An 18,431-nucleotide genomic window follows, 5' to 3' on the forward strand; every position below is an offset into this window, starting at 1 on the left:
TAAATGTGTTCAGATATCTGAAAAAACATCTGTAAAGCAACAGTTATTCTAAAAAAAACAAAAACAAGGAATAAGAAAATATGTTAGTGGGCCAAAGCAACAAAAGAAAATGTTATTATGTAACAGAAATCAGTGATAGAATATTAAAAGAGATAATTAGCATTGTCAGCTGTGTGAGTCGTTCCTCTGTTGGCATCCACCTGTTTTTGTTGTGTGATGGGATGTTGCAGCAGTTAATTAACCAATGTCTCTTCTAATCTAATTGGCTTTTTTTTTCTAGCTTTGAGACCACTTTCTCAGTTATTCTGCTACAGTAAAGGATAGATGGTGTACTTCAGTGTGTGCAGTTTTTTTTTTTTTTTTTGTATACTTCTAGGCTAATCTGTGGAAAATAACTGTGCCAGGATGCCAAATGTACTGTATTCTGTCTTGTACCTGTCCAAGGTTGTCAAAGTTGTATTTGTGGTGAACCCATCGATAGTTGGCAGCCAGGCAGTCGGATTTGTTGGTGATGTTCTTCACGTCGAGACCAACGCAGTAGTAGAACTTTCCTTTGAAAAGCTTTGAAGGAAAACAAACAAACACACACACACACACACACAGAGGAAAATGAGAGGCAGAGGCACACACAGATAAATCATGATGGAGCAATAAAAAGAAAAACTTCTGTGTATAGCCACTTCTTTCACTCAGCTTTTGAAGCAATTTCAGAATTAGCATTTGTAACTAGTGTAGATGGAGCATAACCGAAGACTCCACAAGCACTTGATATCAGCAGTGCGGTTTTCCTCCTGAGAAAAGATGCTTTTAACTCTCACTCACACTGAACGCATCAAAGAGGCATGTGGGTAAAATAATGCAGAACAGCAGATGCAGAGAGAATGACATGAAACGAAGTGTGGAATAACAGGATGAGATTGACAACTAGGTTCAAAAGAAAATATGAACTGCTCTGAAGAAATAAAAGAGCCGGCTGTATATTTGCCAAACTTATGAACTTGCTTGTAGAATAAAAAAAAAAAAAAACAATAAGAAAGATTTTGTGATATTCCCATACAGATAAAAGCAAGGCAGAACATGTTAGATAGAAAGCATTTGGACTTAAATATGTTTACCTGAACACCAAGAATGCCAAAGATGATGAAAAAAGCACAGCAGATGAGGACAATGTTGCCGATGGGCTTGAGGGATGTGATTAGGGTCTCGACCACCAGCTTCAGTCCTGGAGCTCTGCTGATCACCCTTTAGGAGAAGTGGGTGGAGAGGGATGGGCAGACAGTAAGAGACATAAAGAGAAAGGGAAAAACAACAACACCAAAAAAAAAAAAAAAAATCATACTTATGCTACATACTACAGTTGTTTTACTTTTCTTAATGCTGTGATCCCAAAAATGCAAATACTATTTTGTTATCTTAATACAGCTGGTTTAATTTAAGTCACCATCTGAAAAAGGAAAAAAAAAAAAATCAATAAAAGTCTAATTTTTCAAGATAATTTCTTCGAACAAGGCAATTTAACTTTTCTCAGGATCAGGGTGTAATTATAGAGAAGCCATTAACAACTTTTCCATGAAGTTAACAATTTCAACACTGGAGTGTACTTCACTCTGAACTAATGGTGGTCACAAGCACTTCACTGAAGCTGCAGCCAGGCTTTTCTTCTTGCACGAGGCAGACTAATGTGAATGCTCTCACTAACAGAAAGAAACATTCATTTCTGCCATGTCAGACTTTGATAGCGGTAAAGTCTCATAATCTGACATTTCTGGCAGACATGCACATCAATTGCTGAAGTTGAAGCCGCCGCCGTTCAAACTGGATTTTGAGGGGAGCTCACTTTTTCACTTCATCAGGGTCAAAACTACAGATACATTTATAAAGCACTTGATTTAGCTTTTATTTATCATCCTTCCTGATTTAAGAATATGCGCCATGGAGGCATGAAGAGCAGTCAGAGAGGGAAGCAGTTTGTTTCAGTGGTAACATCAGAACACTTTATTGCTGATACGGCGAGGCCATTTCATGAATCCACTCTCCTGTGTGAAAATGAGTGCTGTGATTGATACATTAGTTAACTAGTTTGTGTTTCATAAATATGAGCAATTTTAGAAGCGAACAGAAGTCATGCCAGGGTCTTTAATAATGTGAGTTAATGATGAATTACCTTTGGACATGAATGGCAATCATCAATAATAACCAAATTTTCTGCATGACCCACAATGGTAAAGACACATGAGTAACGTATGCACATCAAAATAGCATATTGTTAATAATTTAGAGACCCAAGCTCTCCTGTAACTCGTGTAATTCGAACCCTCCTTTGTGATCTCTGGCAAATAAAGAGGAAACAACCTCTCTGCTTTTTTTCATTATTACTAAAGCAATATCTTGTTATCAACACTTTGTTATGAGATAACAGCAATAAAAAAAATAATGACAAATATGGTCATTTTTTTCCTCCCTGATAAACTAAAAATTTGGCTCCTTTTGGCGGTTTTCCCACCGTAAAGGAGCACTTTTCCTCTGCTTCTTTGTAAAGTTTCTAAAGAGTTCTTTAAAATCTTTAAAAACATTTTTTTGAAACGCTGACTTTCAAGAAACAGGCTAGATAATTCTCCCAGGACAGCGGACTTCAAACAGTTTATGATCTTATGCCATAAACCGCTGTAGCTTAAACTAACCCAGCAGCATAAAAATACAGTCATGGCAAAAAGAAAGTAAATAAAATCTCAGATGAACACGCGAAATTTTACACCGTGCTATTATTTATTATAAAAAAAACTAAACCAAAATACAGAAGCAATGTGTGAAAACTTGAGTACACCCCATGATTCACAAGCTCGTAGGAACATCTTTAGCAGCGATGCAGTAACTGTTTTCTGCACGACTTTATCAGTCTCTCTCACATCGTTGTGGAGGAATTTTAGCTCCGCTGTTCTTTACAACATTACTTCAGTTCATCGAGGTTTGCAGGCATTCATTTATGCACAGCTCTCTTAAAGTCCCGCCTCAGCATTTCAATCGGGCTTAAAGTCTGGACTGGGCCACAGAAACACTTTGATTCCTTTCTTTTTCAGCCATCTTGTTGTAGAGTTACTGCTGTGCTTGGCATCGTTGTCCTGTTGTGTGACCCAAATTTCAGACAAACTTTAGCTGTTGGACAGACGGCCTCATATTTGACTCTAGAATACTGTGGCATACATTCAATGACTCAATGACTGTAAGGTGCCCAGGTCCTGTGGCTGCAAAACAAATGGTTACCCTGCCATCACTGTGCTTGGCAGTTGACATGAGGTGTTTGTACCGATGTGCTGTGTTTGGGTTTTTTTCCAAACATGGCGCTGTGCATTATGGCCAAAGAGGTCATCTGTGGTCTTGTCTGTTCAAAGAACATTGTTCCAGAAGCCTTGTGGTTTGTTCAGATGTATCTTTGCAAACCTAGGCTGTGCTGCCATGTTCTTTCCAGAGAGAAACCCTCCCAAACACGCCATACTTAATCAGTCTAACTGTACAGTCACGAGTCTGAGATGTAGCTCTTGGGTTTATTGCAGTTTCTCTGAGCATTGCATAGTCTGTCCACTCCTGGCAAGACTTGGCAACTGTCTTAAATGTTTTTTTTTAGCTTGTGAATAATAGTTTTTATTGTAGAATGATGGATGCTTGGAAATGGCCTTAGAACCCTTCCCAGACACAGTTGCTTCTTTAAGATCATTGTCGATGTCTCTCTCTTCCTTAGCATTGTGTTAACACACCTGAATGCTCCAGTCCAGCAAACTCCAGCCAAAACGTCTGCTTTTATAGAAGAGCTCAAACTTGCTGACGATCAGTTAATCAAGTAGATTAGCAGCACCTGGCTGCTACTTACTCTCTTAATTGCTATGGAAGCAGTAAGGTTGTGTTTGCTTTTGGCTTTCTTTTTGTTAAATAAGTAATGGCGCAGTATAATATGTTTTGTAGTTCATCTGAGGGTCTATTTACCTCATTTTAAGACCTGAAGGGACCTGATTATTTTTATTATGTCCTGATATATAAAACCTTTGAATATAAAATGTGCACACTTTTTTTCCCCCATGACTATAGTTAAAATCAGCTCAACTTTATGCATCTCGAGAAGTAAAACACAACATTCACATTAGCAACAATAATATAATCCAAAGGAGTTACAGATACTATTATAATATTACCTTCTGATTGTACTCTGAAGCAGTTTTTTCTAACCTTTCCTTCTAGAAACCATCCTAATTGCCCATGCAGAGGCAAAACGTGAAAAGATGACGACGTCTTTCTAACCTGAGAGGACGGAGTGTCCTGAGCAACCTGAGCACACGGAGAACCCCCAGGATCTTAGCCCCACCCGCCATGGACACTACAATGTCAATCAGAGACACGAATACCAGGAAACCATCTAGAATGTTCCAGCTACTTCTCAGATAGGCAGTTTCCCCCAAATACAGACCCATGGACACCACCTGGGGAGATGAAGGGAGAAATGATGAGTCCCACACTGGAAATGCAGAAGTGGCCAGATGCACATGTGCACGCACGCACACACGCACACACACTCTTTGATATTCAAATTGCTTACTTAGGTTCTCAAACAGGTATTCATGTCATAGGAAAGGAGAAGAGAAATGTGAAAAAAGGAGCCGTTGGTGTGTGATTGAAACTGTGGTTAGAATTCCAAGGAGATAAAAGGATGGAAGGAGGAGAAGGAAGACGAGAAACAGCTCCTAAATATGAGAATGTGAATATTCAAAAAGAGAGACACAATGAGATAAATAAAATTACAGGGAGGAAAAATGCAGTAATTAAAACAAGATCAGGTTTATTATTATCCACCGGTACAAGTCACCAGCATAGGCCTGTGTTCCAAAGCATCCACATTCAAAACAGGAATCATATGAAGAGTCCGCTAAAAAAAAGAACATCCTATTTGTTTGTGCAGTTAATCAGCTTTTATGTTAACACCAAATCTTGCTGACCAGTGTGACTGAAGCAAAAGTTCAGGCATAAAACTAAAAATTCATTTAGATGGAGAGTAGTTTGAACTGCTGACTGTGCCACTTCAGCAGTCTACCCAAATCTTCTTATGTCAGACATTTCCACACTTTGGCCTAACAAACTGCCAGGACACAGAAGCCCAAATACAAAGAAGGCATATGTTGCAGTCCAGGCATATTTGACATATTTCATATTTCCTTTTTCTGGTTTATTGTTTTGTCATCTTCTTGTTACAGCTAGATGGGAAGTCACACTCATAGGAAAACTCCAAGCGGGACTGAAGGATGTGACTGAGGCGGGGTGAGATCAAGAATCTTGAATAAACAGTGTGAAAACTATCAGTCAGAAGAATGAAACACAGAAATCAGGGCAAAAGTGAAAAGCAGCTCAAAAAGAAATTTAGAAACTTTTTTGGGGAAAAAAAGAGTTTTAAACAGAAGTTGCATAGCAGATGGGTGTAAGCGGCATCATTTGACACCTGCCAAATGCTTTCATGGGGAGAGCAACTTTGGGGCTGCTGTCATTTCACAATAGAACTTACAAGATATGTTAGTCTCCCCTTTTGTGCAGAAAATACCACTAGAGAGGGATTCTGGAGCATCACTTGCAGTCTTTTACTTTATTTATTTTGCTATACAAAACAACGGCAGGAGACGAGATCGGCCTACTATTTAAAAGAGAGGCAATAAATCATATTCGAAAAACGCATAGAAAAAGCCAATTCTTAACATTTCAGTAATGCATCACTTTGCTTGTCTGAGTGAAGTGGTGCCAAAGGCTTAAACCTACTGATAATTCATGCCCTTCTGAACCATTGTTATCACTGCAACAACAAATTTGCTTACTATATTGTGAGATACTGTGAGACAAAGGAATAGCATTCTTTTTTCCTTATTAAAGTTATCGTGCGTAAAATTTCACCACTAGATGTCAGTATATCACAGTCAACTGAATTCTCTTTTCTTATCCCTCCCAGTCCAAGTGCATAATCCTAGCTACGGTGGCCGCTATAGGACAAACATCCCTGGCTGCCGTTCATCTGTAGTGAGTGTTGGCTGACAGTCTGCTGTTTACCTCACCTGTCAATATGTGTCCATGTCTATTTACTCTAGAAGTGGCTTTACAAATTTTTGAAAGGAGTCTGATATGAGTTGATGAGTCAGTGAAGCTCACTTCTGTCAGATGACAGCAATACTGAGGTGAGTTGCTGAGGACAGTCTGAACCTTTCTGTTGTTAAGTGCTGCTGCTTTTGCCACTGTAAGCTGCTGGTAGCTGTTGTTACCCTCTGTTTGCTGCTGTTTTCCCACTGTTAGTGCCAATTTAATCCACCTTTGCCTCTTTCTTTCAACAAAGAAAGTTAACATTGTGAAAAAAAACGTCTGGACATTCTGACCATCATCATGTTGGTTGCTGGTAATCAGAAATGACCTGGTCAAATGGTCAGAGATTATCAATTCAGAAAAGTCAGCTTTCTTTTGTTTATAATGTACCATTTTGCTGGCTTTTTATCTGTTTAGACATTGCTTTACCTCCAGGTGACAGTATTTTTACATATGTACTAGAAAATGTATAAAGTATAGTTTACGTACACTGTTCTTATTAAAGTGTAGGGTCCTCTTAGATTCATGTACATATCCTGAAGGTACCCTCAGACAGTGCAAACGTGTCAGCATTAAAATGGACCCTACTGACCACTGACCAATACTCAACAAGGCTTTTACCTTGTTGAATATTTTTTTTCGAGATATATTGTTTGCACTTAGAAACATTAAAGACAAAAATAAAGACAATATGATTGAGACGTATTTTTGTCATGGTAAAACTCACGCAAAGTAATAACAAAAACAATTTACTTTCTCCACACTGGATTACTGTAATTATACACGACTTGTCTGACTTTGACATATTTTAAGACACAGCTTCCTGTAAATTTTGCTTGGTTTATTTTGCACATTCAGTTTAAGGGGTCGTACTGTATGATGATACTGTATAAGCAGATGTTGCTGTGACGACACAATGACAAGAAAGGATATAGCAAATGAATAAAGTTGATATCAGTTGTTAATAATCTGCATATTTAAAAAAAAAGTTTTCAGTCTTCCATGGTCATACAGTATCAACTATTAAGTAAATCCAACAAATGTACTGAGATTAAAAATGCTCTTATTAAAGGTCTTTGGAGCCTTTGCAAAGATGAAAAAAAGTGGATTTAATTACCAAGGACAAAACACAAGAACGGTTGAGTTATTTGTTTAGAATTTGCTGGGGGGGAGTACAGTCCAGTGAACATCAGAGATTTCTATTTTTTTTAACTTTTCCGCAGGTAAGAGGAAGGATCTCATTTCACAAAGGTGGCAGACTGTCAGTGTGTAATGCAAATGTTGTGCATCAGAGAGCAGCAAGCACTGAAATGGAAACAAGTAACAATTGCTAATGTCCTCCTACAGCTAAGGAAAATACAAGCAGGTTATTTCAAAGGGGTATCTTAATGCTAGCAGTCACAAAATATCTTCTGTCCAACTTAGTCTATTGCCTTCTCTAAGAGGACAATAGACCCTCTCCATGTCAAATCCCGAACATGGAGAGGGATGTTTGTGAGAAGGGTTGGAAATCATGGTCTGTGGGGGCTGGACTGTTTGGCTGTTTGCATGGAAGACGAGGTTGAATGCTAATGATGTGTTGATTCTCTCCTACAGTACAGTACCTGTCAGCAGATACAGCCTTTTTTACCAATAAATAAATACATACATAAATAAATACTACAGTATTAGGTTGGGCACTGTTTGGTGGGACATGTAGAGTACATTGTTACATTTGGAGTATCCCTTTCATAGCGCATCATTTTTTGGAGTAGTGTATTAAAATGAATCACGCAAAGGAGATACACACTGTACTCCTGTACTGTACTCAAGATTAGAGATAGACATCAGTGATGGGTCGGTCACGAACGATCCAGCTTTAAGAGCCGGCTCTTTGAAGTGAACGACAGGTTGTGAGCCGTTTGTTTTTTTTTTTTTTTTTTTTGTGGAAGCCACATGTGATTGGTTAAGATGGGTGGCAGCGTCTATGCGTGTACACTGAGCGGGAGGGGAGCGGCCACGGACACACCATGCAGTGAGTACAGAAACACCAGAGAGGGAGAGGTTCCTGCAAAGTTCGCTCAGAGACAGGAAAGAGCTAGAGGAAGTTTACATAGATGGTACACGCAGGAATGGTGAGGAAAATGAGTGATAGAAAACGTAGTAAAGTTTGGACACATTTTAATTTGATAGACAGGCAGAGTGTAGACTGCAAAATTAAAATTTCATATCGAGCAGGCTCCACAAACAGCCTGCACAGACATATACGAACTGTTCATCCATCAGTGCAATTAGAAGAATAAAACAGGGCAGGTCATATCAGGAAGGAGAAACAGGATCAACCCCTCAAAGGCCCTTGGTTTTTCTGAGTGTCAGTCTTTTGTTTTATAAATTGTATTTGGAGCACTCTATTCTATGTTGAGTATATAAATAAACATTTGATATAATGTATGTTTTTACATTAGTAATTCATTTTACACATTTTTTAAAGTAAAATCTGAGGAGCCACGTGGGAGCCTAAAGAGCCGGCTCTCTGAAAAGAGCTGGAATTCCCATCACTAATAGACATATTAGTGCACCGAGTAATGCTGAACGCAAGCATGCATGACAGTGATTGTTGGTGCTATGGCTATTGCTGATATGTATGTGGAAAGACAGCGTGTCATTTGCATGGGATTTTTCCCCATAGTTGTAAAAACGCACACCTAAATCTTTGGGTCCCTCCCAAACCATTTTTTGGGGACTTTTTCTCATCTTTATCATAGTGTTTAAGTGAGAATGAGGCAGGAAAACAGGGAAGCCATGCATCAAAGGGCCTTGAGTCAAATAAAACCCAGGCTGCTGCTTAACCATAAAGCTAAACTGGCGCCCAATTTGGCACCACTACTGTCACTACAGGAAGTCAAATGACAGCAACAACATTGGTTAAAGAAATGAACTATCAAGTTGACAGTGCTTCCATTTCTGTAGAAATAAAGTAGAAAACCTGGGTGGCCCAGGGTGGAAAAAAACATACTAAATAAAAAATGAAAGTAAAAATGAATGACTAAATGACAGAGAATACCAACTGAAGGGGTGAATTTGCAGAATTCCATAGAGTTCCACAATGTTTTGACAGCTAACACGATTCCCACTGTAACTGTGAGTATATATTTTGTGCATTCTCACAGATGAGATATATATACAGCAACAAGTCAATCACATCCTCTATGGTACTGTAGGTCTATGTTTATGTTCTGACAATTACAAAACAACTGTTTTGGTATTAATAGCAGCCAGCAATACTGAGGCCCCTGTGGGACTATTAGAGTGCTGTGGAGTTTCCATTAAGTGGACCAAATATTATAACAAAACACGACGCACAGGGAATCGATAGTAGGTCTACTGTCAAAATGTGCTCTTCTCCTCTAACGCTACCAGCTGTTTTTGGGTGACAGGGTTGCAATAAATTCAGATTTTAATTGTATTCAGACTCAAATTGAAATTTGATTCAGCTGAAAACACTGTAATTGTTGCTACAGTGTTTTGGAATGGATTGTTTAAAAAGGGAGCTCACATGATACCTATAGGAGGTGAAGGAGCTGCTCAGTCACAGAAACCCATGCCATGAAGCTCACGGCGCACAGTTTTTGTGCTGATGTTAATGCCAGAGATTTGGAAATTTGAGCAGTTACTCAGTCAACACTGTTGGTGACTTCTGCGCACCATGCTGCTGAGCGCTTGATGACCTTGCTCTGCAACTTTACATGGTCTGCCACTTTGTGGCTGAGTTTCTGTGGTTCCTAAATGCTTCCACTGGAATAATCCCACTTGCAGCTGATCATGGAATATCTAGAAGGGAAGAAATTTCATGAACTGGCCTGTTACAACAGTAGCATCCTGTTACACTTCCACACACTGTGTGGCTAGGTGCTTGATTTTATACACCTGTGGCAATGGGACTAAAGACAATTTTTAATCTTTATAATGGGAATTCTATTAGGAGCAAAGGAGGACCTGAGATGAGCCACAGTGAACGCATATTACTTAAGCCATAATGATAAGTAGAGCTTAGTGTTAGTATGCTATTTGACTCTTTAGCCTGCCCACAGCTTGATGCAAGCTACACTGCAAACCAGCTGCACCCCAGCTCCTCCTCTAATGGAGTGTTTGACCAAATCAGTGACACTGACGCCAGCTCTGTCCTGTGCTGAGATCTTCCTGCTGCTGCTCTCTCTCGTTTTCTCTCTTAGGCTTTTCAAAACTGCATGTGAAACAATAGGGCAGTCCCAGAACAGAGCCAACCCACCAAATATAGGAAATAACAACCTTCTTTTGCCTCTAATTTCCCTTAAATCAGGAACTTGGTCCTTCAAGTTTAAATCATTTAACGTGCAGGATTGTGTAATTTCCAGGTGAATAAATTTTGATTTCACCTTCACTCAAACTGAAAAAAAACCCCAAACATTTTCTATGTTTCATTTAAAAAAGAAAAAAAAAGCAGCTTTTTTGGAAAAGACTTGTGTCCTTACACAATAATCACATGCTGTTTTGTGCAACTCCTTATTTCTCTGAATTTCTATAAATGGGGGCAAAGAGTGCAAAGACCCACAGGACCACAATCATTGCTACATTAATGGGAAAAATAGCAAGTTGAATTGAACTTGCCTTTAATCTTTCCTAGCTGTACATCCTCAGTCCAACTTTCAATCTGAAAGATATTTTGTGCTAACATTAGTCTGCTGCTATCAAAAAAAAACTTAAGAGTCCTAATGGAAGGAGTTCTGACAAGCAAATGCTGTGAAGATTCTGGAGAGCACTTTAGTAAATGGTCTTCATTGTGCTTACTCTTGGAATAGAGACATATGGAGAGTCCTGTGTCTGGATATGTCTCAAAAACTTGCTGAGTAATGCTACTTAGAGGTAAAAAGTCTCTCTGTTTTGACACAATTTCTTTCAGCTTTTGTTAGTGTGCTTCTGAGAAAGTGTTATGAAACCATTTTGAAAGAGGCAAAAATGCTAATGTATTTGCAAGTGTAGCTTAAGCATTAAGCTTGATGCTGTTTCACGATGGCCCCAGAGCTGGATGTGCTGGGAGAAGCAGAAAAAGCAAAAAAAATCAGGAAGTAAAAATATAGGACATAAGTGTCTTCACAGTGGCTACAAAAAAGTTGCATAAAGTGACTTTAAATTGAATACATAAAAATAAATAAGTCTTATACGTATAGTGTATGGACAGGATTACTATATTTTAACACTATTACATATTTTAACACTGGCTTAAGGTTAAGGTTGGGGTTTGAGTTATACAAGTAGAAGTTACAGTCAAGGTAAGGTTTAAAAAATAATGTCAGTGTCATAAATCATACCATAAGTAATGAAAACACATTGTGTGTGTGTGTGTGTGTGTGTGTGTGTGTGTGTGTGTGTGTGTGTGTGTGTAGGTGTGAGTGAGAGTGAGAGAGAGAAAGTGAGAGTCTGGGAGGGTGAAAGATAACAGATGTACCCCCTGTTTCTAATCAGAGCCTGATGCTCAAGGTCAGGCTCGCCAAGTGCAGGTAAGAGTGTTTACGCTGATTGCTACTATGCATGTATGGGTTGTGTGCAAGTGTGAATATATGTGTGAACATGAGATGAGAGCAGGCTGCGTGTGTGATGGGGCGTGTTTCGAAAAGGAAACTCTAATTAGTGTGGTTGCTTGATTAGAGCTCCACTGAGAGAGATCAGACTGACCAGACTGAAACAACAGATTAGGAGCAACAGGAGGGGTGGGAAAGAGGAACTGAGAGAAGATAGAGGGAGGGTGAGACAGAGTAATGATAAGATGTAATGCACTGTGTTGCTCAAATAATTATAAAAAGAGAAAATGGACAGCACTGCAGGAAATCTTTTACCTAAGTGACCATGAACTGCAAAAGACTGAGACAGAGAATCCACTTTTAAACTGTCACAAGAGGAAAGCAGATAGAAGTGAAGACCTATAAGTAACAGACTGGTACTTATATGGTGCTTTTTTACTCTGAGCACACAAAGCACTTTTCACTACAAACCTCATTCACTGAATCACACACACATTCATAAATGTGCTTTTTTTTCTATACCTAAGCACCTTGTCTAACAGTTGCGCACAACTCACACTGATGGATGCACTGGGCGCAACTTGGGATTCAGTATCTTGCCCAAAGATAGTCAGACATGCAGAACAGAATAGCTGGGGAACCGATCCACCAGCCTTCCAATTGGTAGATGACCTGCTCTACCTCCTGAGCCCCATCTGCATTACTGTCCACAGTTACTGAGGATACAAATGAAAGAATAAGTCTGTAATGGCAGGCTGTACTTGAAAAAAGGTTTGTTCAACATGGTGACACTGGAGTTGATATCTGTCCAACACAATGTGGAAATGTGCGTGTGTTGTTCTTCATACTTTCAGCTATATCTGAATGAGACTTCCTCAGACATTTTGCAAATATAAACTATGTGATCAAACAGAATAAATGCTGCCACAAATTTTGATTTGTTCAGAGGAGTAAAGGTGAGGCTTTCAAACCTAAGAACACTGTACCAACTGTCAAGCATGGTGGTAGTAGCATCGTGCTCTGGGGCTGTTTTGCTGCCAGTGGATGGAATAATGAAGTTGGAGAACTAGCTCCAAATTAATTTGCTTTGCCTCAAATCAACAGCTAGATGTTTGAAACTTGGACATGAGTGGGTGTTCCCACAGGACAATGATCCCAAACACACATCAAAACTGGTTTTGAAATAAATAAAGCAGCCGAACATGAAACTTCTGGAATGGTCTTATCAAAACCCTGACCACAACCCTATTGAAAATTTTATGGACTATGCTTAAAAGTCAGGTCTGTGCCCGGAAACTAACCAATTTAAATTAACTCTACCAATTCTGCCAAGAACAGAGGTCAAATATCCAGCCTATTGTTATGCCAGACTATTGTTGATGGCTACCAAAAGCATCTGGTCGAGATGCCACTTTCCCTAGAGTCCGGTGGCGGCGTGCTTTGCACCACAGCATTAGATGCTTTGCATTGCACTTGGTGATGTAAGGCTCAGATGCAGCTGCTTGGTCACAGAAACTCATTCCATGAAGCTCTCTATGCACTGTTCTTGAGCTAAGGCCACATTGATGTTTGGAGGTCTGTAGTGATTGACTCTGCAGAAAGTTGGCAACCTCTGCGCACTATGCACCTCAGCATCCACTGACCTCGCACTGTTCCCAATCCCTTTGAATTTGTTATACTGTAATACCACTAACGTTTGACTGTGGCATATTTACAAGCAAGGATATTTCACAGCTGGACTTGTTGCACAGGTGGCGTCCTATCACGGTACCACGCTGGAATTCACTGAGCTCCTGAGAGCGACCCATTCTTTCACAAATATTTGTAGAAGTAGGCGGCGTGTCAGGGTGCTTGGTTTTATACACCTGTGGTTATGAAAGTGATGGGAACACCAGAATTCAGTGATTTGGATGGGTGAGTTCAAATTTTGGGCAATAAAGTGCATATATATCAAAATCCTGTCAAACATGTGTGGGCACATGACTGTGATCCAGCAGCATAAAAACCTGTCCATCATGAAAATACTAAAAGAGGGAACATCTTTTTTGGAAAATTGGTGTTCATCCCTACAGTAGAGTTTCAAGGTGCAGTGATTCTGTTCTGGCAGCAAATGAAATCTTTGCATGCCGCCAGAACAGCTGTTGTCTTCATTAGTATTTCAAAGTATTTGGAAAAGTAAAATGAGCAGCAAGATAATGCCGATAAAACATTTGGGAGTGCAAATAAGGAGCAGAAGGAAAGACAACAATGAATCTCTGCTGAATAAATTACAAAGGGAGGGACTGAATTTGAAATGAATCAGATTAATATCACATAAGCGATAAAGTAACTAAAAGTATGACTGACTGGAGAACTGACTGAAGGAAAGGAAGGAAGAATGATAAAAAGGAGATGAAGATGTACAATACATAAATAACAGTTAGTGCAGTTCAGTCTGAGGCCAGCTGCATATATGCACATGTGGACTCTGCACCACTACAGCAATGAAATTATCTCCATATCATCATTGTGCTACATATGCCCTCATTATCCCTGGTCATAAATAAATCAATACAGGATTTCTACCATTGCGGAAAAAGCCTGAAGATACATGAGCCTTAATAATGGATGATGCCATGTCTTTTGGACAGCAGATCAGTGGATTAAAAAAGTTAAAAAGACAATGTGTGTGTGTGTGTGTTTGTCAATGGGAAGGCCAGGAGCAGCTAAAGGATAGCTTAAGAGTGATAGCCTTCTAATTAACTTCATTATCTGGCAGTGGATCGCTAATGGGGCATGTGCCACTGATTAATACATAAGTTGAGAGCAGGGAAGAGGAGGAGAGGGACAGAAAGGAGAAAGCTGCGAATGAAAGAGGGACAATGCAGATAAGAAAGGAGAATAGTTGAAAAAAGAATGGATGGATTTCAAGGTGCGTAAGAAAGGAGTGAGATTTGAAGGTGCAAAAAGAGAGGGAAAAGTTTAAAAACAAAGGTCAGGGAGAGGGAAAGAGCAGCATAAATACAGAAAGGAAATAAAACTTAGAGGACAGACTGGGTTAGAGGTGAAAGAAGAAAGCTGACAAATGTAAAATAAGCACAAAAGAGAAACAGAAGAAAGGGTGTTTTACCTTGAGAGTCATCTCCCCAACAAAGATGGCAGTAAAGATGTAGTTGGAAATAGTGAGAAACAGTCTCTCCTGTAACAAAAGGAGGGAGACACAAGAAATTAAGGAAAAACAGCTTGAAGTAGAAAAGAATGATTAAGAGAGACAAAACAGAGGTGGCAGATAAAAGCCCAGAAACAATACTGATTTAAGAAATGCTGACTGAGCTTGGCTTCAGTAAGAAACTTTTAAGGACACAAAATAATCAATTTTTGTTACTGACTGCATTTGTCAGGGTTTCGTCACTTTGATAAAGTTAGATTAAAATTAAATGGCAAACAAGTACGAGCTGTTTAATTTTAATGCACTAATTTCACTAATTTCACTTTCTTTGAAAACAGCTTCCTATTCAAAAATTTGCTAAATTATGTGAAATTGGCTTGATGCCAGAAAACAGTAAGACCTTGAAGAAAGTGTGATTCTGGTACTGATTTTTATTTATGTAAATAACTGCTTGTCAGCAAAGGAGTGAAAGATATTGCTCAATGAATGTGTCACTTATTTTACTGCTCTACTCTTCCTTTGTTCAGTAAGTGTTAAACAATAATATTTCAAATTAGAGCCATATGGGGTTGGACCAGTATGGAGAATCACTGCTCTTACCAGGCTGCCTTGAAGAATCTTTGGCCTCTCCAGAGCCACTGTGATGCAGTTGAGGAATATGAAGGCCAGCACCACATAGTCAAAGAGTTTATGAGCAATAATAGACTGGCAGAGCATCCTGAACCTAATGAAAGACAAACAAATGTGGCATGACAGGAAGCAGAAGATAATGCAAAGCGAAAAAGTTCAAGAATTTTCTCCAATAGTCTGTATTCCTTTGTTAATATCATATCAAATCCCAAAATAGATGATTTTATGAGTGAAAGAAAACATTTCTAACACAACGAATTTCATTGGATTGAAATCATTTCTTATATTTTTTTACTGGCCAACAACATCTTAACCCTCACGAAAAAATTGCAAAGGTCCTTTCAGTTACTGAGCATCTTATTAAACAGTTTAAGTTCTTTTTATACAATTAACTAATGAATATGTGCTGTGAAGGAAACTTTAGAATGAAGAATTATTTGACCCAAAGGACATGACTTGGGGGGAAGGGGTTGTTATTTAGCCTTGTTTACTTTTTCCTTGTGAAATCTTCAATATCTTTGCCTCCTGTGGCCTCTAGCGATTGCTTAAAGTCTGAACAATTATCAGGGGAATCACACTGCAGAGACATTTGCAGCATGACCAGGTGGTCACAAACAGACGTGTTCATTTTAAGCGTTTGTACGACAAAAAGCTCGAGGAAGGATGCAAACGTGTCAAAGTGTCATCTCCAGAACCAATAAAGACACCATGTAGGTCCAGAGTGAGGCCCTCACACATCCCATTTCACCTCATCTGCATGCTTTGATGGGAACAGAATATGCCTTCTGCTGCACTCGCTCTCTGGGTGAGGAAATCGATGTGCTAATCTGAATGCTTTTCCTCAAGACCTGGCAACTCTGTCTCTTTATCTATTGATTCAAATCAGGCAACTCTGTCCCCTGATATTGATCATGACCGGCGGCTGTGTCAGCGTAAGCACTTATCTTACCTGAAACACAACTTTTAACGTTTAGTTTGTTTCCCTCTCTTGCTTTAATGCTGTGCTAAAATAAACACAAATACACTGATATCGTGACACACTAGCACATGCAACAGACTAAGGCTTACACTCTCCCACATGCACATATGCAAAGACATCCAAACACACGTACAACCGAGCAACAAGATATTACCAGAGATATGGCCTGACACTATTCACACACACACATACGCATACACACAGCCTTTGCTTGACAGATGGCACCTGCCAGGATGCCAAAACACAGCCCTGGGGCCTGGCTTCCCTTAAGTGGCTATCAGCACGCAGGGAATCGAGTGAGTGAGCGAGTGGAAGACTGAGTGATTTTTCTTTCATGTTGCTTTCAGGGGAGTTTCTACCAGCATTGAATTGAAGGCTGGTGGAAAACATAGCACGGACTACTGCTCTGTCTAGAGAAAAAAATTGCTTTAGGAGGAGAATAACACAGCAACATCACTTTAACAAGCTATTTGTGCAACCAGGAACCAGGAGTTTTCTCTGTGGAGAACGCTCTGGCTATGCATCTTCTTGTTCTTCCACATTATCCAGATAGAGTGGATAACATTTGCAAACATTTGTTTTCCGGGGCCATTGGTCTTGCTTGATGAGTCTTTTTTCCACACCCTCTTTGTCTCTATAGAGCTTTGGTAAAACCACTTTGCCGGAGCACACAATTACAAGTATTGGCACATTAAGAGACGTGCTTGTCTCAGTGTTCGGTGTTCCTCCGTGCACAAAGAAGCCAATACCAGTCCTGCTGGTGGGTTAAGGACCTGGTACAGCCCTGTCCAGCTCTCTTTGTTATGAAACTCCCTGTGGCAGGCAGGAGGAGGGCCCCAATGCAGGACTCGGTAGGCAATGGCTGAACTCAAAAATCCAAAGCTTTATTGCTGGAGGCATAAAACTAACAGAGCAGGAAGGGGCCAGCAGAACAGATAGCAAACTCACTGGGACAGAACTATACATGGACAGGTGAACACACAGCAGGAGGTAATCCAAAGACAACAACGACACAGCGAGGAACAAGGGGAACGCAGACAATAAATGCACAGAGGGATAATGAGGGAAGTGGAAACAGCTGGGCAGGAACTATACAGGAAGCAAAACTAAACATAGCGCACATGGAACAGGGGACTAGGAAAATAAAACAGGAAGAGAGAACAGGCTCCCAGAAATGCAGACATGACACAACACAAACTAAATACAGAACACACAAGACAAGGCACAAAGACACAGAGGGACGAAACAGACTGGAACACAGGGATGCAGGGAAGGCCACAAGAACAAAGGGAAACAGGAACACAATACAGATAACTATAACAAACCAAGAAGCTAAAGAAAACTAGAACGCAAAAGAATGTCAACAAGAAAAGAGCTTAAACACTCAAGAACACTGGGCCAAAGACACAGGACCATGACACTTCCAGAGTAACTGCCTGTCTCCTGGAATCTCCTCCATGCTCTGGAGACTGTGTTGGGAGACAAAGCAAACCTTCTGGCAATGATGTGCCATCCTGGAGGAGTTGGATTACCTGTGCAACCTCTGTAGGGTCCAGGTATCACCTCATGCTACCAGTAGTGACACTGATCCTAGTCAAATGCAAAACTAGTGAAAAAACAGTCAGAAAAGACGAGGAGGGAAAAATGTGAGAGGCCTCCACCTGTAAAACTATTCGTTGTTGCCCCTCTAGTGCAGCTGTTGTTAATTTCAATAACGCCAAAGCAGCTGATTAATCCCCCCGATACTTAACTGACCAGATCAATATCCCCAAAGTTTAATTGACTTGATGCATATATATATATATATATATATATATATATAGCGTTGCTGCCAAAATAACAGTAAATGCTCTGATGAAAGACCTGCAATAATAATGATCACAGGATTTCTGCAGCCCAAATTGGCTGGATTATTTCTGCTGCACTGCACCACATAATACAGAGATGGTTGGGAGATGGGTAAGATCAAAAGAGAGAACGCAAAATGGAGTCATCTACAACCCAAAATCTACAACAGTTCAGTTTTTCTTCCTTT

The 18,431-nt window shown here is 39.8% G+C and overlaps 1 protein-coding gene across 1 annotated transcript in view; it reads right to left on the minus strand.

The window, feature by feature from the left end:
* The window catches only part of LOC115775707 (voltage-dependent T-type calcium channel subunit alpha-1I-like), a 184,260-nt gene that overhangs the window by 43,816 nt on the left and 122,013 nt on the right, over nucleotides 1–18,431 (minus strand). Inside the window, exons 19-23 of the mRNA XM_030723225.1 lie at nucleotides 15,388–15,511; nucleotides 14,749–14,817; nucleotides 4,291–4,469; nucleotides 1,116–1,242; nucleotides 436–561 (exon numbers count right to left, since the gene is read on the minus strand). Of these exons, the coding sequence (XP_030579085.1) occupies nucleotides 436–561; nucleotides 1,116–1,242; nucleotides 4,291–4,469; nucleotides 14,749–14,817; nucleotides 15,388–15,511 (625 nt within the window). The remainder of the gene's footprint in view (nucleotides 1–435; nucleotides 562–1,115; nucleotides 1,243–4,290; nucleotides 4,470–14,748; nucleotides 14,818–15,387; nucleotides 15,512–18,431) is intronic.

This window comes from Archocentrus centrarchus, chromosome 1, assembly GCF_007364275.1.
Source record: "Archocentrus centrarchus isolate MPI-CPG fArcCen1 chromosome 1, fArcCen1, whole genome shotgun sequence".
NCBI lineage: Eukaryota > Metazoa > Chordata > Actinopteri > Cichliformes > Cichlidae > Archocentrus > Archocentrus centrarchus.